General features: G+C 56.8%; 2 protein-coding genes across 4 annotated transcripts; both read right to left on the bottom strand.

Annotated features, from left to right (window-relative positions):
• Positions 1–4,451: 4,451 nt before the first annotated feature.
• CNTF (ciliary neurotrophic factor) lies at positions 4,452–5,380 on the bottom strand. Its single transcript, XM_086614038.1, has 2 exons — positions 5,267–5,380; positions 4,452–4,925 (listed from the first exon to the last, which is right to left on the bottom strand). Exons 1-2 carry the CDS (start codon positions 5,378–5,380, stop codon positions 4,452–4,454), a joined length of 588 nt encoding a protein of 195 aa, XP_086470164.1.
• Positions 5,381–6,598: 1,218 nt separating this feature from the next.
• Positions 6,599–26,082, bottom strand: ZFP91 (ZFP91 zinc finger protein, atypical E3 ubiquitin ligase). Of its 3 annotated transcripts, none has more exons than XM_086612935.1 (11): positions 25,745–26,082; positions 24,968–24,993; positions 15,815–16,051; positions 15,527–15,563; positions 14,943–15,032; positions 14,459–14,581; positions 12,117–12,167; positions 11,531–11,609; positions 11,082–11,196; positions 10,467–10,566; positions 6,599–10,092 (listed from the first exon to the last, which is right to left on the bottom strand). In XM_086612935.1, the coding sequence occupies exons 1-11, from the start codon at positions 26,080–26,082 to the stop codon at positions 9,582–9,584; spliced, it is 1,707 nt and encodes a 568-aa protein (XP_086469061.1). In that variant the 3' UTR covers positions 6,599–9,581. The 3 variants fall into 3 exon arrangements, with proteins under 3 accessions (XP_086469061.1, XP_086469063.1, XP_086469064.1); XM_086612937.1 differs by having other exon boundaries at positions 14,943–15,035; positions 15,815–16,030; XM_086612938.1 differs by having other exon boundaries at positions 15,815–16,030.
• Positions 26,083–26,149: the final 67 nt, after the last annotated feature.

Genomic DNA, 26,149 nt, shown 5'->3' with positions numbered 1-26,149 from the left:
CGGCGCGCGCGGCCGGGAGAAACCATTCCCGCCGGGGGGGGGGGGGGGGGGCGGGATGGCGGTGGCTCCCGGTGCCCCCCGCACGCCCGCGCAGCGCCCTTCAGACCCCCCCGGTGCCCCCGCTCGGTGCTCCCCACGCGCCCCGCCCTGCACCCCTCGGGCCCCGGTGTCCCCGTACCCCCACCGCGCAGCCTCGGGGCCGCCTCCGGTGCCCCCCGCGCCCTCGCCCTGCGGCCCGAGGGTGCTCCGGGGCTCCTCATACCGTCCTCGTCCCCGGTCTGCAGCGCCCGCAGGGAGCGGCCCGGTGAGCCGCCCCCGCCCCGGTGCACCGCCCGTGCCCACGGCCCGTGCTGCACACGAATGTTCCCAAAGCCCCAAATCCCCGCACGCCTTGAGGGGCACCCGGGCCATAACCCCGGTTCCCGTACCCCGCGCTCCCAGCTGCCTGCCACAGTTTAGTTTCCCTGGGAAGTGCTTTTTGGGGAGATTTCCCGCAGCTTCAGCCTGCCGCGAGGCCGTGAATCCTTCAGGATGCTGCTCCGCTTTCCAGGTGCCTTGGCGGCCCGGTGGCTTGCACACCAGAACTGGAGCAGCCAAAACCCGCGTGCTCCGGCTGGTGGGGTGGCACGGGCACCTCTGCTTTACAGCAGCTCCCTGGGGCTGGAGCAGCCAGAGCTGGCCCTTTCCTGCAGCCCCAAAAAGTTCATCCTGAGCTTGTTCTTCCACTTAGCAGCATCCCGGAACGGCAGGATGTCAACGACGGGCTGACAGTTCTCACCTCATTGAATGCTCCTGCACTCAGACACACAAACTACCAATTTTCTCGCATGTTTCGGATGTTAACCAAAGCACCCATCCTTGCCTGGTTCAGGAAGAACCATACAAATTGCATCTGTCCCCACGCGCGCAGGTTTCCCAGCACCGGCAGATCCCCCAGCCCACGGTCCGGCTCAGAGGCCGGTTCATCCCCGGGATGCGGGGCCCGCGGTGCTGCTGCGCGACCTCCCGCCGGCCGGTGCCGCTCCCCTCCTGACAAACCTGTTTCCCAGGCACTGCCCGGCCCGCCAAGCGTCCGCCAGCAGTGCCTGTGATGAGAAACTATTAGGCAAGATCTAAATAGAGGGAAAAAAAGAAGGGAGGAAAAAAAAGTGGGGGGAAGAAACAGGTGGGGACTAACTGCGGTGATGCCAGCTGGCAAGTGCCGCGGCGAGAGAGGAGGAGAGAACAGCAGAAGTTCAAGCAAATCTCTCCTCCTTCCAGCTCGCCTTTGGAGACGCGTGGCCACGCTTGAAGTGCATTTTCCTGCCAGGAGGGAGGGTTCCCAGCCCTTCCCAGGAAGGCAGCATGGCAGCGGAGAGCCACTCCTCTGGGTGTTCACCTGCTCCTTCAGGGCAGGCAAGTGCAGCCAAGGCCACGATGGGGAAACCTGGGGAAATCCTTTCCGCTGACTCAGGTGGGAGGAAAAGATTTTCCTGCTATTAAAAAGCAAAGCGCTGGTGAATGTTCCCTCCCACCCCGGCTCAAGATCAAAAAGTCAGGAGCCAGCACTGCAACACTGGCGTGGAATGATGCAAGAGGACGGGTGAGCCAGTGGGACCAGCACAGCTGAACCCCACCTACCTCCAGTGCCCGACAGGCAAGGGGGAAATTTTTTCTCTCCCAGTGCCCAGCACTGGTGCCAGAACCCACGCATGGGCATGCCTGAGGTCAGGGAGCAGCCTTGGTCATCTTAAAACCTTTCCAACCCCACAAAGCCTGCCCAACCCAAGCACTCATTAACCCCAAACATCTATTTTTTGAAATTAAACACATCCGTGGAATGGTTTTGGTGGCTCTTTCCCTGCTGCGGTTCAGGAATGCAGGCCCCCCCCTCCCCAATTTCCCCATTCCCACCAGCACTGCACAGTCTTGGGTGGGTTTTTAGTTTGCAAGAGGCCATTCAGGGTCCCCAGCGACGTTAGCCACACGGGTACCACTGTCCTCCCCTCAAGCTCTTCGTTTCTGTCTCCAACAGCTTCAGTCACCTCCAGCCACCCAGATCAACGTGACTTCAGCCTGTGGCAGTGCCAGTCCGAAGGGCCTCCTGGCAGCAAGGGCGCTTGGCCGCTTGGCCGCTGGATGCCCCTGTTCTCACCACGTCACTTTGCTACTGATTCCCTTCGGGGCTGTGTCTGAAAAACGGCATGAAAACCCCAGCAGGCTCAGGCGTCAGCACCCCCCTACGGAATGCTGGGACTTGCTGGCAGGGAAAGCTGGAGACTTGGAGCCTCTCACTCAGCCAGCCCATGGAGCTTTGGGTTATGGTTTGCTTTTATACATCATTTCTGGTTACGGTGGCTGTTTCAAAGCATCGTGGGTGCTCGCGCACACAGACGCGCCGAGTGCCGCTGGCCGGGTGGCGAGGAAGGAACAGGAAGGTTGCAAAAGTGGCGATCTGCGCTGCCGCGCACAGCCCAGCGCAGCCCCTGGAGCAACATGGTCGCCCACCTTCAATCCCCCTCGCTGCTTCGGCTCCTGGAGCGTGACTGCGGCCGGCTGAGCTCGGCTCGTGATCGGGAAGGATCGAGTTGCACGGAGCAGTGCCAGGGCTGGGGCCGGCTCCCCGGGGATGTGAAGGTCACCTCCTACCCGGGGTGTTGCAGTGGGAGAAAAGGAGTCTGTTCCTGCCCGCTCGGGTCGTGAGGTTCAGACGGCCGCGTGGCATTTGAGACGTACGTGCCCGCCGTCGGGAAGGTGAGGGGCAGCAGGTGGGTGAGGACACGAGCACCCGGCCAAGGGCACAGGGGGAGAAAAGCAAGATGGCTTCAAGTGCACAAAGCAGACATGACTGGGAGAGAGAAACACTCGCTGGGAAAGGGACTCACTTTGACTAATCCTGAAAAAAAATAAAGGCCAGAAATTGTTATTCCCAAGTGCAGGGAAGCAGAAACTTTGCAAATAAGCCAGTCTGAGCTGCAAAGAGGTTAGGCAGTAAGTGGTGATGAGGAAGGTGCACATTCTTCCTCTTGGGCACCATCCACAAAAAAAATGGGCACCACCAAACCACCCTCGTCCCAACCCCAGGGGCAGCCTCAGCCCTGCAGCCCCACTTGCCCCGACGTGGGCAGCGGGTGCGGGGGCCCTGCCTAGGTGTCCCCTTTGTCCTCCCACAGTGCCCAGGCAACCCCCGTGCCCACACAGATGCCGCTGGCACTGGGGCAGGTGCTGTGCCTGGTGCCACCACCATCCATCACGATGAAGCTGCTTTGCGTGGAGCTGGCCGGACACGTCCTCGGCCTCCTCGCCACCCCCTGCCCCCAGCACCCCCCTGCGTAGCCTTCCCTCTCGCAGGTCAGGGAAGAAGGCAGGGCCACATCAGGATGGGGCAGAACCCTGGCAACCGCTCTAACTCCTCCTCATTCTCCCACTACTTCCAGCTCCTTCATCTTCCCCAATGGCCTCCCAGTGGGTCTCATCCCCCCAAAACTCCCATCTCACCAGGACCAACCCCTCCCCGGGGTGAGAACAGGGCAGCCCAGACTCTCCAGTGATGCTGAGCCCTGCTATCCCACCTTCCCCAGGAATTCACGTCAGCCTGGTACATCTCCCAGCCCTTTTATTTGCTCGGCAGCCAGCAGCCATCACACTCGTTCAGCCAGAAAACTGTGACCCAGGCAGCTGCGAAACCCCGTGGCGTTCCCCTTCGCAGGGCACCCAATGTGGCTGGGGCTGTATAATCCTCCGCGCCACGTCCAGTCCCAAAGCAACCCCTGCAGGGACACCCCTCCTCGCGGAGGGTCTTCTGAATCACAGCGTCCAGTTAAAAGATCCTTCCCGTTACGTTGCCCACGTGGTTAAGAAACCCCCTCTGACCGTACCCCCACACGTGTCCCCCGACAAAGCCCCCAAGCAGTCAGAGCAGAAATTTGATGCGCAGAAAACGCAAGCGGGGCGGGAGAGAAGAGTCCACGCGCAGGAGGCGCAGCCTTGCTCCTGCAGCTGGGGGACATGGGATTCCTTTCGCCAGGTGGGATTTCTCTGTCCCTCCGTTCCTGCCTTGCCTACGCCAAGAGCCCCGAGGCAGCTTCTGTCTGCCAGAGGCAGCCCCTGGCCGGGCAGCGGCCGAATTTCAACGCGAAGGTCAGCGCTGCCGCAGCCTGCCGAGGGGCGAGCGACAAAGCTGCTTCCCAGGGGACGATTCCAAAACCCCAGCCGGCAGAGCCCGAGCCACCTCCAAGGCTCACCCCACCTGGGAATCCCCGCTCCCTCCGGGGCAGAGCGCGGCCCGTGCCTCAGTTTCCCCCCAGGAAAAGGGGCCCACAGGGAGCAGCACCAGAAGCGTGGGGGGTTAACGACACGTTCCCTCGCAGCCGCCCCCCTCCCTGAACAACCCCCTTGGTGAAGGGGCGGGCGAAGAGCCCCTCGCTGCGCCCCAGCCGGCCCCCAGCCCCCACCCCACCCCGCACCCACCTTCAAGGGCTCTCAGACGGGCCGGGGGCCGCGCCGCCACCCGGGCTGGGCTTGGCCAGCTGCCGCAGGTCCCGCGCGGACCGGACGGCCCACTGGGCCAGCTCCCGCAGCACCCCCAGGCCCCGCAGCTTCCTCTCGAAGAGGCCGAGGTGGGGCGGCGGGGCAGGCGCAGCCCCCTCCTCGCTGGGGACCCCGCGGCTCTCCAGCCGCAGCAGCTCCTCGAGGTGGTAGGCGAAGGCCGAGACCTGGAGCAGGACGGCTGCCAGCGCCCGGCCCAGGGCAACGTCGGCCTCACCCAGCTGCTCCCGCTGCTCCTCCAGCATCTGGGCCAGCAGTGCCCGGAAGGTGCGGTACGCCGCCAGGTTCTCCAGCAGCCGCTGCGTCCCCGTCTGCTCGTCCCAGCGCTCCGCCGCCGCCGCCGGCACCCCCTCCACCGCCGCCACGCTGGCTGAGGCGTCCAGGCCCTGCTGCTCCACCTGCGGAGGCGAGAGCAGCCGGGGATCAGCGGTGGCAGCAGAAACAGGGGCACCCCCCCTTCGCCCCAAGCCCCTCCAGCACCGGCTCTCCAGCTCAGCTTCAGCGCTGGTCGGGAAGCAGTCGGGGCAGCGTGCGGCCGGGCACCCCAAGGTTAGCCCAAGCACCGCCCGGCAGTGCCGAAGCCCGGGTACCGGCAGCATTTCGTCCCCCATCTCTGCCGTGGGCCAAAGCCCTCGTGCCTCAGCACCACTGCCGGGAGCCCCTCGGACCCCCGTAGCAGCAGCCGCCCCGCCAGTGCTCCCAGCCCCGCGGGCCGCTGGAGGGAGATGGGAAAACTCACGTAAGCGTCCAGGAGGTCAACGACGTCCGAGCGCATCTTCCCGGCCAAGCGGATGCCTCGGCTGCACAGGTCACGGCGCCGGTGGGCAGCCGAGGGGCTGTCTGCTGCCGCCATGGCCCTGGCAGCTGCCGCGGGCACCAGGCTCACGGCACAGCGCCTGCCCGGCCCAGGGAGGACAATCCCTTGCTGAGCTGGTGCATTCCAGCCGGGAGCTCCGCTCACACGTCCGCCAGCCTGGCTCTCCCCCTCTTCCGTGCCTGGGGCCTGGCACGACGCTGCAAATTCCCGCCTCTGGGATCAACAGCGACAGATTATTTCCCTAATTCCCCCCATGCGTCGCTACTCCGAGCGCCTTGTCCAGAACGGTCTCGCCTGGCGGCAAGAGGCTCCGGGCCCCGGCTCTGACCCATTCCTCCCTCCCAGTCGTGCAGTGAGATTAGCAGCACGCTAATCCCCCCGGCTCACGCCAGAGCGCGGGAAACCGCTGCCGGGAAGGGGTGAGGAAAGCCCGGACATTGCTCAACATCTCGGCCTGGGCAGGGGGCTGGGGCCTGAGCGGGACAGAGCGGCGCGAGCTCCACGGCCAGGGACTGCAGGGAGCCCCGCGCCTGGGAAGCTGGCACCGCTGCGGGCTGGGCTGCCACCCAAACCCCCCGCAGGCTGTGGGGGCCTGTCCTCGCTGCCCCCAGCCCTCTTGCTCCCCCACGGCTGCAGGGGACCAGGTCCCCCGGGTCTGACCCCCCTTTTCCAGAGGGGGCCTGCCCCACGGTGGGGCTGCAGACGGCGGAGGTCCCGGCCAGCCCAGGCTGCCCACCACGGGTGAGCCGCACGCACCAAGACAAAAACAGCCCTTTGGGTTGGTCTGGTTCGTCCTCGGGATGTTTATTTCGGTGACGTATTACCCACAGTAAGAGAAAAATCAGGAGCTGCAACTCCCTACAGCACGGCAGCACACCCAGCCCTGCCCCAGCCTGGCCGGGGGCTGCCCCAGACCCCAGCCCCAGCTCCCGGGGCCGGTGGCCAACCCAACAGCATCGTTGCCACCTGGTGGCTACCGTAGAAAAGCGCTGCTGAGCTCTGGGAGCCCCCCGGCTCCGGCGGGCACAACTCCCGGCCCAAGCCCTGCGCCCCAGGGCCCCCGATGGGAGACCCTCCCCGCGCCAGGAACAGCACCCACCGGCTCCCCGCGGCACCGGGCGCAGGTGAAGGGCCCTGCGCCCCCTCCGCTCCCTCCCTGGGAGGAAAACAAAAAAATACAGGGAAAAAAAATACAAAAAAGTTTATTGCAAACTACTACAATAATTTATTGAAGCAAACTGCATGCGAGTGAAGGAGAGACACGAGGAGGAGGAGGAGCTGCAGGAGGGCCGTGTCAGTTTTAGGGTTTCCAACGGGAGCGGGAAGGGAGCTACACCAGTCTCTCCTGCACCAGGGGTTAGCAGGCTGTGGTTAGGGGACAGACAGGCAACTGGCTGAGACCAGAAAAAGAAAAAAAAAAAAAGAGAGCTCAGAGGTGTGCATGGAAGGGGGAGGCGGGGAGCGGCAGGGATCGGAGGTGTCCGGCCGGGAAGTGAACAAGCCGCTCGATTCTGCGCCCCAGAAGCACGGCCGACAACGAACTGTTTACTCCGCTCAGGGCAGCCGCAGGACGAGGCGACTTCCCTCACCTCCCAGACAGGTGCCAAGCTTTGCACCACCAGAGGTGACTGCGAGTCCCAAAAGCATCTCACTGCCATCCCTCAGCAAACCAAGCCCCGAGCCCTCCCTTAGTGTTCCGTGCAAGGCTGTGCCCGCTCCACTCCTCCCGCGGGGCGCAGGGGCAGGGCACGAAGAGCAGCTCCAGCAGCGCGGTCTGCAGTGAGCACCAGCATCTGTTCCCACCACACACGTCTGCTACCGGTGCCCAGAATCCAGGCCAGGAGACATGCCACCATGGCACGCAGCTCGGCCAGCCCCACGTCTCCCCGGACACAAGGTCCACGCTGCTTGGGGGCGAAACCGTCAGAGCTGGGTTTGAACACATCCCATCACACTCCTTCTCTTTAGTTTGCAAGGGGAGGGGACCAGCCGGCCATCCCAGAGCTTCCGGGTGGAAATCACAATCATTTGATCCAAGCAAGAAACTGGATCATCCCAGCTGAAGAAACTGGTTTAGCTTAACACCGTATCACCGCAGACCTGACCTGCACTGGCCCAGGAGACCCGCGTTTGGGCACACCGGGCCCTCATCCTTATCTCCAGGAAAGGCTCATGGCCAGACACATCTCCTGCGGGCATGGGAGCCGCACTGCTGCCACGGTGCAGGGACATGGGATGCCCATACCCAGGGCACAAGACACCAGGATTGCAAACTGTTCAGCCACGAACCGCCCCAACACCAGAAGTGTTTCAACTTGCTCTGACAAAGACATCAGTGTAAGGGGGGGGAAAGGGGCAAATCGGGACAAATGGCCCAATAAAAATCGGTCAGGCCGGGGCCACAGATGGATTTCCAGGCAGCACAGGGGAGGGGGTGTTCAGAGTCAGTTTCCTGTAAAAAGTTTTCTATTAAATAATTAAATTCTGTGGTTTATTGCCATTCTCCAGACCCCGGGTACTCGATTTTGCCCAGCCGCTGTGTGCTACAGACCGAGATAGCTTATCTTGTGCTCCAACACCATCCTTCAGCTCTGCTCCCGACCACATAAACCCGACCACAAAACCACGCAGACAAACAAAAAGCCCAGGTTGTTCTTCACCTCTTCCAAAACCGCTACGAATTCAAGGCCTCTGAATCTCCACACACAGTCTCAGATAAGAGCAAAAAGACCCAACTCTCCATAGCAGACACACCATATCCCATAAAGTTTTCCAAGGGCTCAGAGCTGTCCTCACCGCACCGGCGGGCAACACTCGAGCCACCCCTTTTCCTGGGAAGCAGGGGCGCTTGTGCAGAAAAGAGCAGCTTCGAGAACAGAGCTGCACAACACGCGCCCCCCAAAATGGGGGCAGGGGGAGAACCTGACAGCCCCGTAGTTCCACGCCAGTCTGCCGCCCTGGAGAAACGAGTCCGAGACAGCCACATCCAGTCCCTGTTCCTGGATCTTTGTCTGGACTGGGGAAGGAGCAGCAGAGCTGGACGTGGAGCAGAACATCCCTCAGCAGCGAGCAGCTCACAACTGTCCTAAGTCACGAGAACGAGTTCCTGGCTAACGATGTTCTTCCCCGAAAGGCTAGGGAGTGGGGGGGAGGCAAAAAGAGCCTTTACCGCAGGGAGCTCGCTCCCATCTGGAAGGGAGGGAGACAACCGCCAGCTGTTCCACCACTCACCTCATCCTCCTGCTACAACGCTGCTGCAGAGACTCCCACCGCAAAGAGGCTCTTCTCCAGGAACGCTCCCTCTACTCTGGAAAAGCTGCCAGTGCCATCCGACTCCAGAACACTGCCTTCACCTCGGCGCTCCCCGCCGCCGTCACGACGCGCTCCCGGCAGCTCGCTAGTGCGGAGGCGCCTACTGGGAAACAGCCTGAACCCTTTCCGCCCCCACCCCCGAAGAACATAACTAAAAAACACCGACCCTTTTTAATCAATAAATAAGGAATCTCGTTACCACAACACAAAAACGAAACATGTTCAAAGTGCAAATTACTGTCGTCAAACTGGGATGCTCCTCCTTGCCTCTCCCACGCAGGGCTCCCGTAGCCCCCGGGCCTCTCCGAGCAAACACGATCTACGAGCCAGGGCGTTCCCTCGACTTCCTGCCAGAGCAGAGGAGCGCGGTGGGGAGAGGGACGTGCGCCGTCCCGCAGCTCGCCCTGCTGAGGGGGCCTAAAGTGCCAAGCCAAACTCCCAGCCCCGGCAGGAAGAACGAGACTGCGAGGACCAGAGTGCAGCGATGCATAGACGTTGGGAGCGGGGCGGGAGGGAGTCCTACGAAACCTGTCCAGAGCACATCACGTGCCTCCTGGTTCGCGAGTGGGGCCACGGCGAGGAGCCGGAAAGGCATCTGCTTTGGGGTAGAGCGAAGGGATCCAGCAGGCCCCCCTCCCTTGGAGAAATCCGTCACTCAATCCGACTTGCTCTGGTAATGGCAGCGTGTGCCCCTTTCTACGAAGGGGCAACGGGAGAGAGAGAAGTGGCTGGGAGAAAGAGGATGTGCTGTCATCCACGCTGGAGGGGAGCAGACCCTTCGGTTATTTACTAGTATTGTAAGTTTTGTTTAACTTTTCTCTCTTTCAGTAAGTGTCTCCTCTTTTTTGTGGTTTTTGTGTGTTTTTTTTTTTTTCTTTTAAATACAGAGTCCAAACAGTCCCAGCACCCATGCGCTCCCCACCCACTAGGGTCCAGTGGAGTCTGAATCTTCAATGAGCACCTCCGTGGTGGCTCCCAGGATCTCTGTGTTCATGACCAACCCCTCTGGGTTTGCGCTGCTGCCACTGCCCACGAAGAGCTTGCCATCGGCCACCAGGCTCACGCGCTCCGCCCCACTGCAGTACGTCTTCGGCATCCCCTCGGGGTTCAGCAGCAGGCAATCCGCGGGGGCGGCGCTTCCCAGGGGGTCGGGAAGAAGGGGGAGGCCCTGGCCATCGGTGGGCGGCGCGATGGCCTCGGGATTAGTGCCCAGGATGTCGGTGCTGGTGATCAGGGCACCCGCGTTGGCAGCCAGCGCTTCAGCAATCAGCACTTCAGGGTGGCTCTTGGCTTTGTGGGCCACGACACTGTCCTTCTTCTCAAACTTCTTCCCGCAAATGTTGCAGGAGAACTGGTAGAAGGAGTCTGCGTCGTGCTTCTTCATGTGCCAGTTCAGGGAAGCCTTCTGCCGGCAGGTGAATCCACAGATCTCGCACCTGGGAGGGGAGAAGCGGGAGGTCACAACAAAGGGATGTCCCCACACACTCGTGGGGAGACAGCAGCAAAGAGGCAGCCCAGGAAACAACAAGGGCTCACTAAAATGGGACGTTGCCATAGCTCCAGCCCTTCTAGTTTTATCTGCAGAGGGCTTATGTTCCTCAGATCTCTACTGAGACACTGCCTCAAGGAGCCGGCCAGACAAGCGGCAGCTCGAACGCTCCTACAGGTACGCGTTTCAAGGGAGCTGGGTCACCCCGAACAGGCTCCGGCCCCGACTTCACAGCTGCCCCTGCTCTCGGTGCAGGCCAAGAACGGGTGTACCCGAGGGTCCCTCGAAGGAGGGGAGCAAGAGACAGGCAGAGGTACTCACTGCAAGGGCTTCTCGCCCGTGTGGATCATTCGGTGCACCGCCAAGTTATGAGAACTCTTAAACGCCCGGGCGCAGTACTCACAGATGTAATCCCTTTGATCTAAAAAGCAACACCGGTTGGAGCGTTACTGTCCCGCAGACCTGCTCCCTTTCCCAGATCTCACGTGTTGCAGGTTAAGCTGCCCAGGAAGCAGCAGAACTAGAAGTGCTGGGAGGGCAGCAGGCATAGCAAAGGAGGAGGTGTCCCACAATGCACCACAGCAGCTGATCTGGAGAGTTAATGCATGATTAAGACTCTCCTAAGAGCTAATTATCCATTCTGACCAACACCGAAGGACTGGCAGACTAGGATAAAAGATAGGCTTGGTTTATGCCTCTACAGAACCTGAGTGATAATTGACCCCTTGGCAAGTAACAACTCTGTAGCCTGTTTCTTTCATTTCTGCTAAAAGACAGTAATCCAGAAGGAAATAACACCCTGCTACTGCTGCAAATTCATGCCACATGCCTTGGCTTCACTCCCCCCAGAAGTCCTAGAGGCTTTTGCATTTCTCCCCGCCCTCTCTGTTCACTGACCGGAGGAGGAGTTTCTATCCATTTCCCACCTTCCTGTACCTGTGTGGTGTTTGGCATGCCTCAGGAGCTGCTTCTGGAGTCGGAAGAGCCGACCACAGGAGGGATGAGGACACACATATTTTTTCTTCAGCAAGTGCTGGTACTTTATGTGATGCTGGAAAGGAAGAGTGAAAGGCTGTAGTCTCCCTCTTTACATGGCTAAGAGAACAGCGGGCCACCAGGCTCCAATCGCCAGCAAGACACCCTCATCCCATGAACACAAAGGCTTTGTGTTCCATTGAGAGAAGAAAGCCAAACAATCGTGGACATCTAGCAACAGGACAGATAGACACAGACGTGGCCACAACTGGCCACGTTTGATTAAGCCTACCAAAAAGACAGTGAAAGGAAGGAGCACTTCAGTGCCAGCGGAGGCTTAGCTGCCTGTTCCAACTGGCCCTTCCCTGCCCTGGCATGTGCCATTCAGGAAGTGAAAAATCTCAACCAACCTGCAGGTAACGTGGGTGAGCCAGGACTGTGCCGCAGCCTTCCATCTCACAGCGGACATACTGTATGGGAGGCTTCTTCCTAAGGAGTCAGTAAGGAAACAGGCAGAGCCGTCAGCTGACGCACCTGAAGCCCGGGCAGCGGCGAGGTAAGCGAGTGCGAGCGCAGCTTGGTGACGGGAGAGCAAAGGATTGCTGCTCCGACGGTCCTGTTTGGGCTATGCTGATGGAGACGCTGTTCACGACTTCCCTCTGCTCCCAGCACTACTCAAGGGCTCGCCCCACAGCTGGGAGAACCCCAGGAGACACGGCGTTCCCAGAACCTTACTGCTGGGCAATGCCAGGCTAGGAATCAACTCAGAAGGTGGGGGAAGAGTTGGTTCAACTGAAAGAAATCAAACCCACGTCTACAGGGCGAAGGGGGAAAAAACAGAAGGAAGTCAAGGCATGCTGCTATTTCCCCCCCCCCGCCCCTTTAAGGTAGATTTCTATACTGGGCAAGAGACAGGGCTTAGAGACAACCCACATCTCTGTGTAGGACAGGAGGGAAGCAAGTCTTCACAGCAAATGAGTAGCGGGGATCACTCACCTTCTCTTGGGCAGCCTTGGGCTCTTGTCATCCTTTCTCCTCCTTCCCCTCCTGTAACAGGGTTACACAAACAGAATCAAAAGAAGCTTCTTTACACTGGTAGCAGGCAGAGTTTTTGAAGTGTGTGCCATAAAGCAGGGGCACGCTGCAAGGAATACTACAGAACCCTTCTATGCCTTTAGGCTGACAAGTAACACTGCACCCGGCTCGTCAGCTGCTCGGGCTGCTCAGCCACCTGCTCTGAATCAAACACCTGAGGAGCTTCTAAGGAAACACTCTTGTAACAGATAGACAGGCTCCCTTGAGAAGTTCAGTCCCCAGGCCTCCATGCAAACCGTCCCTGCGTTCCACAGAACTGCCCCGTCACACAGAAGACCGCTCCCCGTGGAGCCGTGGTCCTCACGTTTCTGATTCCTGGGTGACACTTCCTTCTGCGCGGCATCAGGCGGCACGTGGCAGACCCCGAATCGCCCTGCCTCTGCTGGCACGGCCAGGCTGCAGCTGCGTGGCCACCTACCAGGTCTGGCACACAACTCACGTCTGAACACGGCTGCCTCGCTCAGGCGTGTCTCAGCCCACCACTCACAACCGTGCAGACACCAGTAAAACTGGTATCAGGCAGCCAAAGCCCAACAGGTGACGGTTAGAAATTACCAACTCTTCTGCCACAACAGAGTGAGGAAGGGTTATTTAAAAAAAAAAAAACAAACACAGGCATCACACACTTCACTTTCTTTCTTTTAAACCTGCAACTGTCCAAACAACTTGCAACCTTACAACTGAATTCATCCCCTTCCAGGCTGCACATCAGCACACGACACTCCGCCCCTGTAAGTTCCTGCTGCAGACAGTCAGCAAGCTATTGCTTCCTTAACTGCCAGCTCTCGGAAAATGAATCAAGTGCAAGTTGGAGGCAGACTCCGAGGAAGGCAACATTCTTGAGAAATAAGTGCTTCGTGTGGTTTGCTCTCACAAGCCCTCCCGTTTCCTAATGCATTTTTTTATCAACACAGTCCAGAATTGATGGTGCACCCCATTTCCTCTGCTCTGCTGGGGAATGTTTTGATGTTTTTCATGTGATATGCACCTGTAGGACTAGGAAGAACGGCATTAATGATCTAGCAGCTATTTGACAGTCCTCTGAATTAACTATAGCAGCTTATACACATGTCAAGGCAAAAAATTACGCTCCGCCTGAGCAGACCTATACTTAGACGTAAAATGCACCCTCCCAAGCAACACCTCTGCCCAGAACATCGTGCCTGCTTGATCATATTGCTGCAGAGACACTTAGAGCAGATGGATGGAAGTCTCTTCTAGACTGTACTGAGACACCTTTATTGCTAGCAAGACCACGCCAGTAACACACTGAAGAGACGCTCAGCACTCGAGCCAAGACTTCAGAAGAGGCACAGGTTTTATTATGCACAAGAAGTAATGTCTGATTCAAACGACAACTACGAGCCTCAGAAAGCCATCTCTAACAGGAAAAAAAAGTTCTCAAAACATCAGCATCCTTACTCCTCTCCAACAGAAAGCTGCTCTGCAGCAGCTTAGAAACAAGAGAAATTAGAAGAGGTGTGCAGAGCCCCACGCACAGACCAGCAGAGGGAGCATCGTTTGTTCCAGTCGCTGGCAGAGGAGGTAAAGCACAAAAACTGCTTCCCCTCCCGTCAAGCCCTGCCAAAGAGGGGCTTTGACACACGTAAATCCAGTCTACCTCACCTGCCAGAAGGAAAGCTTCAGTGCTGAGTTCCAGACCCAGCATACCCAAAGGTTCCGAGCCTCCACTCAAAGCAGCAGTGACTGACCAGGCAGCAGAAGTTTGTTCTTTGATTTCCCCAAAACAAGGGAGAAGACACTTGTTTCTCCTGAGCTCTGGTTCGTTAGTCCCGTACAAAGAGGACACCCGCCACACAACAGGCACAAAGCATCCCCGTGGCTGCCTCTGGGCACACAGCAGAAGAGGTGCTGCCTTCTCAGACTGGCTTTCTAACACAGTCTAATCCACTCAGACATCACAACAGGAGCCAACTTTAAGAATGCTCTGAAGTTTTTCACGCTGTGTGGCCATATCCAGATAGGCCAACTAAACCACAGTACGGAGAAAAAACCCCTCGTCTTGAACTAAACGAAGACACCAACTCTCATTTTCCCTTGCTGAATGCGTGCAAGGTCCTAGGAAGCAGGACTTCTATCAGAACAAAAAGGTTCTGCCCTATCATCCTTCAGACCCAGAGTTGGAGAGGGGAAGCCAGGAACAACAAAACACGGTCACACAGCAGCAAGAACACAAAATACACCACACACACCGCTACGTGTAACTGCAGAGTTTTACTCACTTCCTCGGCGGTTCTTCATCTTCCTGAAACTCACTCTCTTCTTTCACTTCTACTTTAATCTCTTTCTGTTTCTCCTTCTCCTCCTTCCCTTTGCTAGCTTTTCTCCTTTGCTTTGGTGCTTCCCTGCAAAGATACAAATGCAACATATTACTCCAATATTCTTCCCGTTGTCTGCTTTTTACAAAGATTTCAGACAAAAAATGGATAAATAGCCCTGAACTTCTATCCAGTCCCACTTCTAAGCAAAAGCATGAACGACGACTGAGGAAGAACCTGGCAGCCAGCAGGGCTCTAAAGGCTTTAGCCCGTTAGAGAAGAGCAGTCCCAAGAGCTGCAGGCAATATTTAGCAAACACTGCGTCCAACGGGAGCCGTTCCACCTTAGCAACCAGCACAGGTGCTTCTGAGCTGTAGTAAGCTCCTTCAACTAAGATGTCACAACTGTTGGGGGTCTAAAACCACACTGAGTACGTAATCCAACGTACTTCTCTAGATGGGGCTTGTAGGTTTCATCTCTTGGATCATCTTTGAAGGGAACTTCTTCCTCACTGATGAGCATCTCCTCCTCATCATCACTGCTGGGAGAAAAGGAGAACAAAGGACTTCAGCAGCAACAGCTTAAGCACGACTGCAAGAATATTCACGCACCATCCCCTGGGATGGGAAAGGCACTTCTACACAGCACCTTCCCATCCGGTGTGACTGGGGAAAGCTACCAGCTTACACTGGCTATGGAGTGTGACGGCAGCCAGAACAGACAGCCTGGGCAGAGCAGTCTCCTCTTGTGAACCCACCTAACTACTGCGTTTGCTCCTGAAGGAATAAAGCCACCGGGTGAAATACCCAGATCGACTCTCACTATCCTTTCTCCACAATATCTCCTGACATCTGCAGTCCACGTGCAATCCAGGCTGAACATGCAAAGGTCCAGGCCTGAACGAAAACATAGCCATGATCCATCCATAGATCCTTTCACAGAAGCATTTATTTTGAAAAAACCTCAGGCCCTTATTTTCCCTTCTTGAGACACTAAACAGGAAGACATACCACAAACTAAAGAGCTTCCTACCTGATTCCGGCTGGCGACTGATGCTCTTCTGTGACCTCTGAAAGGAAAAGTCACCGTTAGGTTTCAGCCTGTGCTCGCTGCAGCAAGCCCATCTGTCTCAAGACACCTCCGTCGACATTCAGTGCCAGAGTGCTGGTGGCAGAAGGTACTCGTGACCGAGCGGCACCACACCTGCACCAGCCACGATCCGCACACAGCTCACAGAGCTACACCCACGTTCGGCTCCCTCCCAGGGTTCCCGAGACATCACTACCTCCAGGCACTGCCATGCCAGGGCTTCCCACGTACCGTATTCGAGCTGGTCTGTGTTTGGCTCCGACTTGCAGACAAGCTGCAGGGAACCAGTCTTGGACCTGGAGGCACGCGAATTCTCCGTGTCGCGCTGGCGGGCCGCGGCGGCCGCCCTGCTGCTGCGCCAGCTTCGGCTGGGCCTGGCTGCGCGGACCGGAGAGCCATGGCTGAGGGCACTGGACACTTCCTTCTCTTCCTTCTCTTCTTTGGGATCTGAAACACCCGTTGCAATCTCTTTAACATTAACAAAGCATAAATGCCATCACTAATTCACGCTCCTCTCCGCCGAATAGCACAACTGCCCTTGTCTGCTGTGGCGGGGAAACCACCGAGTCCCGCGGATTCGGAGCGCAGCTCTGCCGAGGCAGACAGGGCACAGCCCGGCGTGACCTCGGCGAGCCTTCGTTCAAAACTCACCACTTTTCCTACTGCCTCCGAGTAAGGGCAGAAATATTTAAAAACAGCTGACATTTTTCTCTGGTAAAGGCTTACAAGATGATTATTTACTGGCTCTGACCCCCCTGGAAAACTACACGATAGACACAAACCTCAGCAACTGCTTCATGAAAGACGAGCTTCCAAATGGGACCACATTAAAAGTCGTGTTCGGAGAATCCCCCAAACACACTTTTAATTGGGGGTGTGCACCTGGTAATAACCCTGAGGAGCCCAAGCTGGGTGTTTCTGGCCTTACGCCAGGGCAAAACGGATCGCCAGCACTGCCAGCCTGAGGTCTCTGCACTCGTTTGTAACTTCTACAGGCGGTTTCTTTTTTGGCTGGTGGCTGATCTCCAGATGCATTTTGGCAAGCTCATCCCTTAAAAACTGAGATTCCCAAGTGCAGCTCACTCGATCTCACTTTTTGGTGCTTGCTGTGTCACTGGGCCTTAACGAGCTCAAACGCCTTCCGAAATTCCACAAGCGATGTGCTGAAGAAATTAACTCCAAGCAGCTCCGCTCGGCACTGCGGGTTTGCAACCGCCATGGCACACACAGCCGCCCGCGGCGCTCCGCAGCCCCTGCGCTCCAGCTGAGCTCTGACCTGCTCCTTTTTGCCCAAAGACATTCACATGGCTGCCTGGTTCCGGGTGGGATTCTGCCACCTGAGCCCCAGCCAGCAGCACCACCGAGATGCTGCAGAGTTTGTCACGGTTCTGCTGGCAAAGTCCCCCACGGACCAGCCAGGGAGCAGCTCTGCCACACCGAGAGCCCCAGCGAAGAGCAAACTGCACGTCAGGAGCCCGAGCGTGCCCTGGCAGTGAGGGAGGTCCGCGGCATCCTGGGTGCCATTCACAGGAGCACGGACAGGAAACAGAGGGACACTGTTCATTCCCATCGCTCAGCACTTGTTGGACCACATTTGGATTCCCCCTCCGGCTTTGGACGCCCACCACAAGGAGGTTGTCAACGTGTCTGAGCTAGTGGGATGGCGGAAGGCTGAACCACACGGCCCGTGGGACCCGCTGCGTACCTCCAAAAAACCCCACAGTTCGGAGGAGCATCACGTATTTACTTTGCAGTAGAACTCATAAAGCAATACAGAGCTACCAGTTGAAAACCCTTATAATTCCAGACCCTCCCAACAGGGGACACAGGTCCCTACAGAAGGGTCAGAGCTGCCCCAGGAAACTACAAAAATATACCTGCAGAATATTCTGCTGCACTAGCAGCTGGAATCAGCGCTCACCAAGGCTTTTCCTGAAACCTAAAATTGCAAAAGGAAAGTTTTGGATTTTTAACAAATTCTGTGTCTCTTTCCCACACCTAAAATCTCCTTTTTCCTTCACAAAAACAGCTTTCTGATGAATCCTGCCTGCCTCTCAAAAAACAAAAAGCACAACCAAACCAAAATAAAATAAAATAAAAAAACCCACAACAACAAACTCTAAATACAGAGACAGCAAGTGGCTTAGAGAGAAAAGCAGCACCTCCTCCCCCTGCTGCTCTCGTCTAACACACCTGACCTGTGCTAGAGGTAACCACAAGCCCCTCACTGGAGGTGGTGCAATTTCAGCTGTGTTTGAGCATCCCTCCCCAAGCTTCTGACGTTCCGCAGCAAGAACCTGGACTCAGACCTGCATTTAGGTCAGGAACACGGCTGTCCCTGTCTCCCTGTGTCACCAGCGGAAGGAGTCCGGAGGTGCCTCCTCTCCCAACTGACTACGCAGGGACCTCACGGTCATTTCCAGCCCTGTCCCGGGTACCACGCTCACCCTGGTTCCCTCCAGGCCCTGTGGCTGAACACGGCACTCCTCCTCTCAGGAATGACCCTACGCAGAAAGCCCACTCCCGGGCAGGTCTGGCTAACAGCACGGAGAAGCAATTTATCTGCAATAAACACTGCTATTGCAGATAACCAGGCTCTGCCCTTCCAACAAAAAAATGCTTCTTGAATCAATCCTGAGCCTGAAACATAGGAAAATTTTAGATTAGAAAGGCTGAACTGTAAAAACTTGTCAACACCACGAGCTCTGGCTAGCAGCAGTTTCTCTGGAAGGTTCCTGTCCTCCCAGAAGACACATGGAAAACGGATTACAGGCCAACATCCTGTTACGTCGTTGCGAGTGTCAACAGTGGCGATGGGCACCAGGTCACAAGAACTCGGACTCCAGGAGGACAACAGAGCACGAGACACCACAGAGATGGAGGCATTCCCAGTGCGAAGCAGAAGGCAGCACTGAGCGCTCACTGCTCAGAGCAGCGGCTGCGAAAGGGATCACACGCCATCCTTGTGGCCCAGTCTGCCGGCCAGTCGGCACGTGCCACCTCGGATGAAGGCCCCGTGCTGCTGCCTTCTGCCCGAGTCACGGAGCGGGGGCAACAGGCGCTACGACTTGGCAGATCCAGTCTGCCGAGAAACACCCCCGCGGAGCAACTCTCCGACGCTGGCATTCTTACTATCCACCTCATCCCGTAACCTCCGCAGAAGGTGGTTTCGGGAACCGCGTGGATACCTGCGTCTTACAGGAAGTAAGTCAAGAGAGATGGGGAAAAATCCACCTTCTGAGGTCCTACCAATCCTTTGGATCTTTTGGCTCCTGGGGTTCTTCCTACCTTGAACTCTGCCCTAAGGCACTGCACGATAAACAGCTTTCATTCTGACGTACTTTCACCATTCCGCTGATTCTTCCCAGCGGCCTTTACACTTGGAACAGTGTCCACGGCAGGCAACAGGTACGGATCTGAGTGACAGCACACAGGAGGCATCAAACACCCTTTAATCTCAAAATTTGTGAAGAAAACCCCATCACAGGGAGAAAAGCCAAGAAAAGGAAGCCTAGGAGGAAACGAGCTACAAAGTTGTAGCCCTGCTATCATCATTTAGACGACTGAAAGGCGAGACTCCGGGCAGCACTCTGCTTTGGCATGGAACTCACCCCGGGAACGCTCCATCTCCACTCAGCACACCAGTCATCACAGATCCACTCTCATTCCAGGCGCGCAGAAGTGTATTCTCATCCACACTCTAACTCTGCCCCTGGAGTGCCGCACACAGGGCTACCAAACCAGCAAAGGGGGCTACCAAACCAGCAAACCCATCTCCACCTCAGAACCCACACAATATTTTTCTACATATAGCAGCATTGCCACAAACCGAAACAACAGGGATAACTCCCAAAGATTGTCCGCTGTCTCCCAGACCAGGAGATAAAACACCCTCCTCACGAGTCTCAATCCCTCCCCGTATTGTAAATCCCCTTTGCAGGCAGGGTACCCGCAGGAAGCCCCCGAGACTGGCACTCGTGCTTCCTCATGCTTTGTTTCTTGCTTCACCTACAGCCACATCGCTCCCCCACCCCACAGCACCTTCTCTGTAGGAGACTGTCCCAGGAAAAGGGCACTCACTGCTACTGGTTTTACATCCTGGATGTGGCAAGCGTTAAGAACGTGCCTGGGTGATGGACAGCAAGCTAACAAGGGCCTGAGCGGGGAATACACGCATCCCACAGCTGACACCACCCCATCCTTCCTTCCAAGCACCGAAGGAAAACAAAGTCCCAGGCACGTATCAATCACTCACTGCAAGGAGCAGAGTGGGAAAGTCCAAACTGAACGCGTTTACTTCCTGAAGAAGCAGTGGTTCCTCCATCTTGCGCCATCACGCTGCATCTGCCCACCGTTCTCCTGCCCCCGTTCCCCTGACAACCTGTGGATGCAGCGGCCACGTTGCTCTGTGTTTTGGGAAAGACAAGCAGGCAGCCAGAGAACGGGCACGTGAACTACCGCTCCCCGCAGGAAGGGTGTGCAGGAGCAATGCCGGTACCGGGGCCGTAGCAGCACCGTGGGGAGACACCGCTGTGCTCGGGTTTCCCGGGGGATGAGGAACAGAAACCCTCTGGAAGCAGCGCTCCTTGCTTCTGCTGCTCACAGCACAACGTGTCGACTTGGCCTAAGCCAGCCCTTCGTAACGGGCGCATTGCTGCACATCAGTTCTGCGACACCGGCAGCTCGAAAACGCACTCGCTCACTCGGAACCGGGAGCTGTTCCGGACTCCACAGCTCGTTTTACCAGCCACGCTTGTCCCGGCTTCCATTCACCGACCCCGTTCCAACCCGCAGCTCGGAGGTGAGCTTGTTGCAACAACAGATTCCTCTGCTTTTCTGTCACATCAGTAACAAACATCCATGGCACTTTATTTATCCCCCGTGTATGGAAAAACGAAACTTTCAACGGTTACGCATTAACAGTTTGTCGATTACTAACACGAAATCTTCCAGACTTTGATTTATAAAGCATTTGGAAGACTCTTACTCATCCTGCAAAGCAGACGCTTTCAGAAAATACCCACGTACACCTGAGAGGAAAACAAACAATTAATTATTAAGTTCCAAAACAACTATTATGAAGATAAACACACCCACAACATATACACCTCTCAGACTGTGACTGAGATTTAACACAGTAGTCGTACAACAGATAAGGCACTGAGCACGTAATTTTATAACAACACAGACAAAACGAAACTCCGGAAAAAAATCCCAGTGCAAACCTCTGTCCAAGTGGCTCCCCCAAAAAAAGCTGTGAAATCGTGCATACGGGACACGGGAAAATCCTCGCAGGTGTCCAAGTAGGTCCGGGCAAACCGAGTTCTTTAAAATTCAGTACATCCTTACAAGGTTTGATTTTAAGTAACGACATTTCTCTCTCAAAATGCTGATCGAGTCTCAAGGGAAAGCAGCCATTACCGAAGCAGCACGAAGGTTTAGGAATACAATGAGGTACGACGTGAGTTATCTATGCTACGAAACCATTTTGTACAACTAGACTCCTAAAGTTTTCCGTCTTTTTTTCCTCTGTGCACTCTTCCAGTTTTTCTAGCAGTTGAAAGCGGACTGCGGCAGAGCAAGCTCGTATTTCCCCATGCGTTTCCTTCCACAGCCCTTGAACAAACAGCTCCCCGACCTCCCCTCTCCCGAGCCTGTGCATCGCAGCTGGGAAGCCGCTGCGCTGGGACAACGGCTGCGATACCGGCCACGCACAAAGGGCACGACAGGAGCCTCGCACGGACAGCTCGGGGGGAAACACGGCCCCAAACTGTCGCAGAACAAATCGCAGGCACTCGCACACGTGGAGAGCCGACAGGAGCGTTGCACACAACTCCCTTTCTAACACGCGCTTCCCATAACCATGCGGAAACACCGCTGGCGTCATCCTCCAGCCCGCGCCGCGCAAGAGCTTTGACTTGAGAACACCTTCCAAAGAGAGGACTCCCCATCCACAGGGCTCCACACCTCTTCTGCTCACAGCTTGAAGGGAATAAAGGCTTCGCGTGGCCGTTTCACCTCTGCAACAAACTCTTCTTTCCGCCTTTTACTAGCGCCACACGGACGTGTGCCTACGAGCACCTGAAGAATTACATCGGATCTCACTCCTGTCCTTGCAGAAAAGCGCCCACGCCAACACAGAACTGCAAAACGAAAACATGCCAGAAAAGCAACTGGCATAAACGAGGGTTCTGCGGTTTCAGCTGCGTGACACGGCGGAGCAACACCAGGCACGGAGACTCGGCAACCTGAGCCTTCTTTTGTGGCGTATCACGGTCGTATGAACGCTCCCGTCCCCACCCTCCTGCCCCTTACTGCAGGAGTAGTCCTCTTGCAACCTGGGGCTCTAAAACTCACGAGGAAGCAGCGATGCTTTGGGAACGCAGTGAGACAGGGCTCTGCCACTAAGCACAAACCTGGCATCTCTGCATTCGGCCACTACTCCAACACTCCCTGCGGAACAGCTACACAGCCCCTTTTTTCAGCTGTAAACGGATGGAAAGATTTCGTCCAAACTCTTAAAAGTGGTCACTAAACGGCAGAGGTAAAACCTTGCAAAAAGGTGGACAGAGTCAGGAACTGGTTTGCGTGCAAAATTACACCGGAGAAGACAGTTTTGTCTGACTGCTAACAGGACTAAGAGTCACAGCAAGCGCTGAGTTTTCAGTTCAGTGATGGAAGGACACGAGGTGTGTTCATTAAATCTATACTCCAATAATTAAAATTATTCAGGCCTAACTAAAATGAAAATTGTTTCCACAAGAATATACAGCGTCGTGGGAAACGAGATGTGAATTACACTGCACGGCCTGACCCAGGCTACATGAATTCACTTCTAAGCTGAGATTAAACATCCCACTTATGTAACTAATATTTCCCCAGAAACACGTTGGGGAGATACTGCAACTGCATGACTAAGCAGGCGAGACAGGAAACACGCTGGGCATGGCTGACTCTGCGGCTGCCTTCGCGCACGCCGGCGCGGTAACAGCCGCACGCTCGCACTGACACAACACACACCTTTGACTTTAACCCTCCCGTAATCGTCCCATCAGACACCCACGCAGCCAGACCTTTGTGCCTGCGCTCCCGAGTCGGCGAGCAGAAAATCCTTCTGATCCCGCGGTGCTGCACGGAGGAACCGCAAACTCTGCGAGGCGCTTCCACTGTTACAGCACCTTGGTTATAACTAACAGCACAAATTCGGCCGCGATCACGTCCAACACCTCGGAGCTTTTCTTTAGCAACAGCATCACCGGCGGCTTTACTTTGCAACATAATCCCAAACGGAAGGCAGCAGAACTTACTAACTGAACTTTGGTGCAGCAAGTTTGCCGCCTGCCCAACAGGCACAAGGCGCCACCAGGTCTGTCCCACTTCCACAGGCCACCGGCCCTGTACACAGTTACGGCTGAGCTCGTGCAAATCTAACGTTCTGCGCCGGATTCAGTACTCCACGGGAAAAGATAACGGCGTAACGCGGAGTTCAGCTCCAGAACTCACGCCAGCGAGTGCCAGCACTAAATGCAAAGCCTTCACCAGAACCACTCAGCGTTTTTTACCAGATTTCTTCCTCAGCCCCGGGGTGAAATGACGAACGGTATTTCGCTTTCCAGAATTAGGGAGAGATCCTCACCACCAAGCCCTGCCGTGCAAGGAAAGCTGCAGTTTGCTTACACCTGATTCGGCTTCTTCAGACATCTTACGCTAAAGGCCACACGGGGAGAGGGAGGGAAGCGTCTCTCCCGCATGACCCATCTGAGGAAGACGCTTTATCCGGGCTGATTCCGCGTCTTCCCCACTAAGCATGCAGCAAGGACTTCACCCAGCGCACAGCTGGATACAGAAGTGCAGCTTTCCCACATCTGCATCTTTAAAGACTAAAAAACAAACAAGAAACAAACAAAAAAATTACCAAGGTAGATTTCCCAGTCATCACTTCTCAGTGCCGATTTCCATGCAAACATTCATGCCATCCATTTTGGCTGCAAGTCTAATCATAAAAAAAGAGCCCAAGAAATCTACTACGTACTTTTTCCACTCTCACATTCCAGGACTGTTGAATCTCTCCGTGCCCAAAGTTAAAGTGTAAAGCGGCTAGAGTGCAGAGAGCCACCAGACTTGGCAAATTTTAGACTGACATTTGCCATTTCCAAGCACATCCCCAGAAACTGGCGTAAAACCAGGACTATTCTGCCTGTTTTCCACCGCCGTCGTGTAAGCACTGCTGCTTAAGGGTATCCAAAACCTGAGAAACACCCTTAAAACACAGCGTTAGCGCTACAGGGTTATTAAGCGACAACACCACACCTTTCGACACACTTCAGCAACTTTGCTTTGACCTAAACGGCTGAAGCTCTTACGATACTCTGCCCGCCCTTCACGCAGGAAGAGGTGAACCCACACAAGTGGGGTCTGTGCTGAGCACACACCAGTGGCCCCAGTGCTCTGGGCCACAAAAATACACCTTGCCAGACAGAACTGCTGGCGGATTTCAACACCCGAATGGAACACAGCTATAGACTTGTAGGAATAAACTTACAGAATTGCAAGAATACAGTCAACCTTCAAGGCACAAACGCCTGCAAACAAGAACTGAGCAGCCCCAGCAGAAAGGCGAATTCATTTGCACAGGCATACGACCTTCTTTCCTCACTACTTCGTTCTGTGACAATTCTCCAGTGCCACATCAACACCAACACTATGCAAAGCCTCTCACTTGGAACCCTCTCAGAAGTCATCACTAGGTAAGGAGTAAAGCCCTCTAACGTGTTTTTTCTATACAAGAAACTGTTGAGTAGATGCACGGAGTTCACACAGTTTGCAAGAAAGTTCTGCTCCTGGTTGCAGCTCCCCACAGTTTCTTGACTAGACCTGTTAAGCTACTCTCTCCCCTTCAAAACTTTTCTCTTTCATCCCTGGGACATGAGCATAAAAAAATCCACCATCCACTAAAGCTAGAAAAGGTCAAGTGTAAATATTTGAACATTCTTATTTCCACATCTTTCATGTGTGCTTTGAGGACCTGCAGCTGTATTCGTGACAGCAGCAGAACAGACGCAGGCCCAGGTTTTGCCAGCTACTTGGGATCGCTGCGTAACGAGCTGTCAAACGGCGGCGCAGTGTGGTCTCAACTTCCGACAGCACAGCAATACCCTAGTAGTTACATGGAAGAGTAAGTTTTTGCGTGTTGGGCACACGCAACGTCAGCAGCGGCTTACTGCTGCTCCGCGATCCTGAGGGAGATCTTGGAAAGAAACCGCATGTCATCAAGCAACAAACGGTTCTTTAAAAGGACAATCCAACAGGTGCCTGGCTACCTCCGTGGGAAAGCCCTGACTTTCTAGATGACAGTAGGACAGGAGTAAGCAACTCAGCTCTTACCTTTACCCGCTGCTTTATCTGCGCACCTGCAAGAACACAAAAGGCGAGTGTCAGGGACAGCTTGTACGTCACGGCGGCAGAAACCAGAAACCGAACGTGTGGAGAAGGAGCCCCGATTCCCCACCGTGGGCAGACCCACCGCCTCGCTCTGCAACCAACAGTTTCAACCCCTCACACCAGCACGGATTGTTCCACCCAGGGAGGGTCCGGGTGAACCGTAACGGCCCATCAGCAAGAGCCGAGCCCTGCTCCTGACAGCGCAGTCCGAAGGAGAGGGGCTCCGTCGCTAGAGCGAGGCGGATCGGCCACGTTACCGCACGCTGCCAGCGTCCACACGCGTGGGGCCAGTTCCCGACCCCAGAGCCACAGCAGCAGCGGGAGGCAGCCCTCGCCTCACGGGAAAGTAAGGCCCGCCACCTCCCGCACCGGGACTTTCGGCGTACGGAGCCAAACAAGCCGGGCTCCGCGGAGCGCCGAGGGAGGTGCTTACGGGTTCGCGTACAACCGAAGGCAGCCCGCTGCGCCGGGCAGGGCGGCCCGGGGCAGGCGGCGCTCGGGACGCTGCCCTTCCAGGGAAAGGCGCGGCGGGGCCGGCACGGGCCGGTCCCAGCTCTGCCCGGAACAAAGAGGCGGAGGCGCGGGGCACCCCGCGGCTGCTGGCCGGCCACGGGGCCCAGGCGCCGCTCGAGCTCGCCCGCCAGCCGCCCCCCCCACCCCCGGCCCCGATCCCGACCCCGCGGAGGACGGGCGCCAAGCCCGGCGCCGCACGGCACTCACCCGGCCCGGGGGGCCTTCCTGGCCGCGGGCGGCGTCTCGGCGGCGGGCTGCTCGGCGGCGGGCCGGGCCCCGGGGCTGCTCCGTCGGCGCCGGGGATACTCGGCCTTACGGCGGCGGGAGGCGGCAGCGGCAGCGGCTCCCCCCGCGGCCGCGGCCCGGCTCCGCTCCCGGCCGCCCCTCAGCACCCGGGTGCCGCCAGGCTCCTCCCCCTGCTCGGCGGCGGGCAGCGGCGGTCGGCGACGGCCCGAGGACGGCGGCCTCTCCGCCGCCGCCGCCGGCAGGCCCTGGGCAGGCGGCTGCTCCTCGGCGCCCCCCGGCTGCTCGGTGCCCGCCGGCATCGGGGCGGCGGCGGCTGCTCCGCGCTCGCCCGCCCGCCCCCCCAACCTTGCCCGCCCGCCCCAGCCG

Source organism: Tauraco erythrolophus, chromosome 6 (assembly GCF_009769465.1).
Source record: "Tauraco erythrolophus isolate bTauEry1 chromosome 6, bTauEry1.pri, whole genome shotgun sequence".
Lineage (NCBI taxonomy): Eukaryota > Metazoa > Chordata > Aves > Musophagiformes > Musophagidae > Tauraco > Tauraco erythrolophus.
This window is presented reverse-complemented; position numbering and strand designations above follow the sequence as displayed.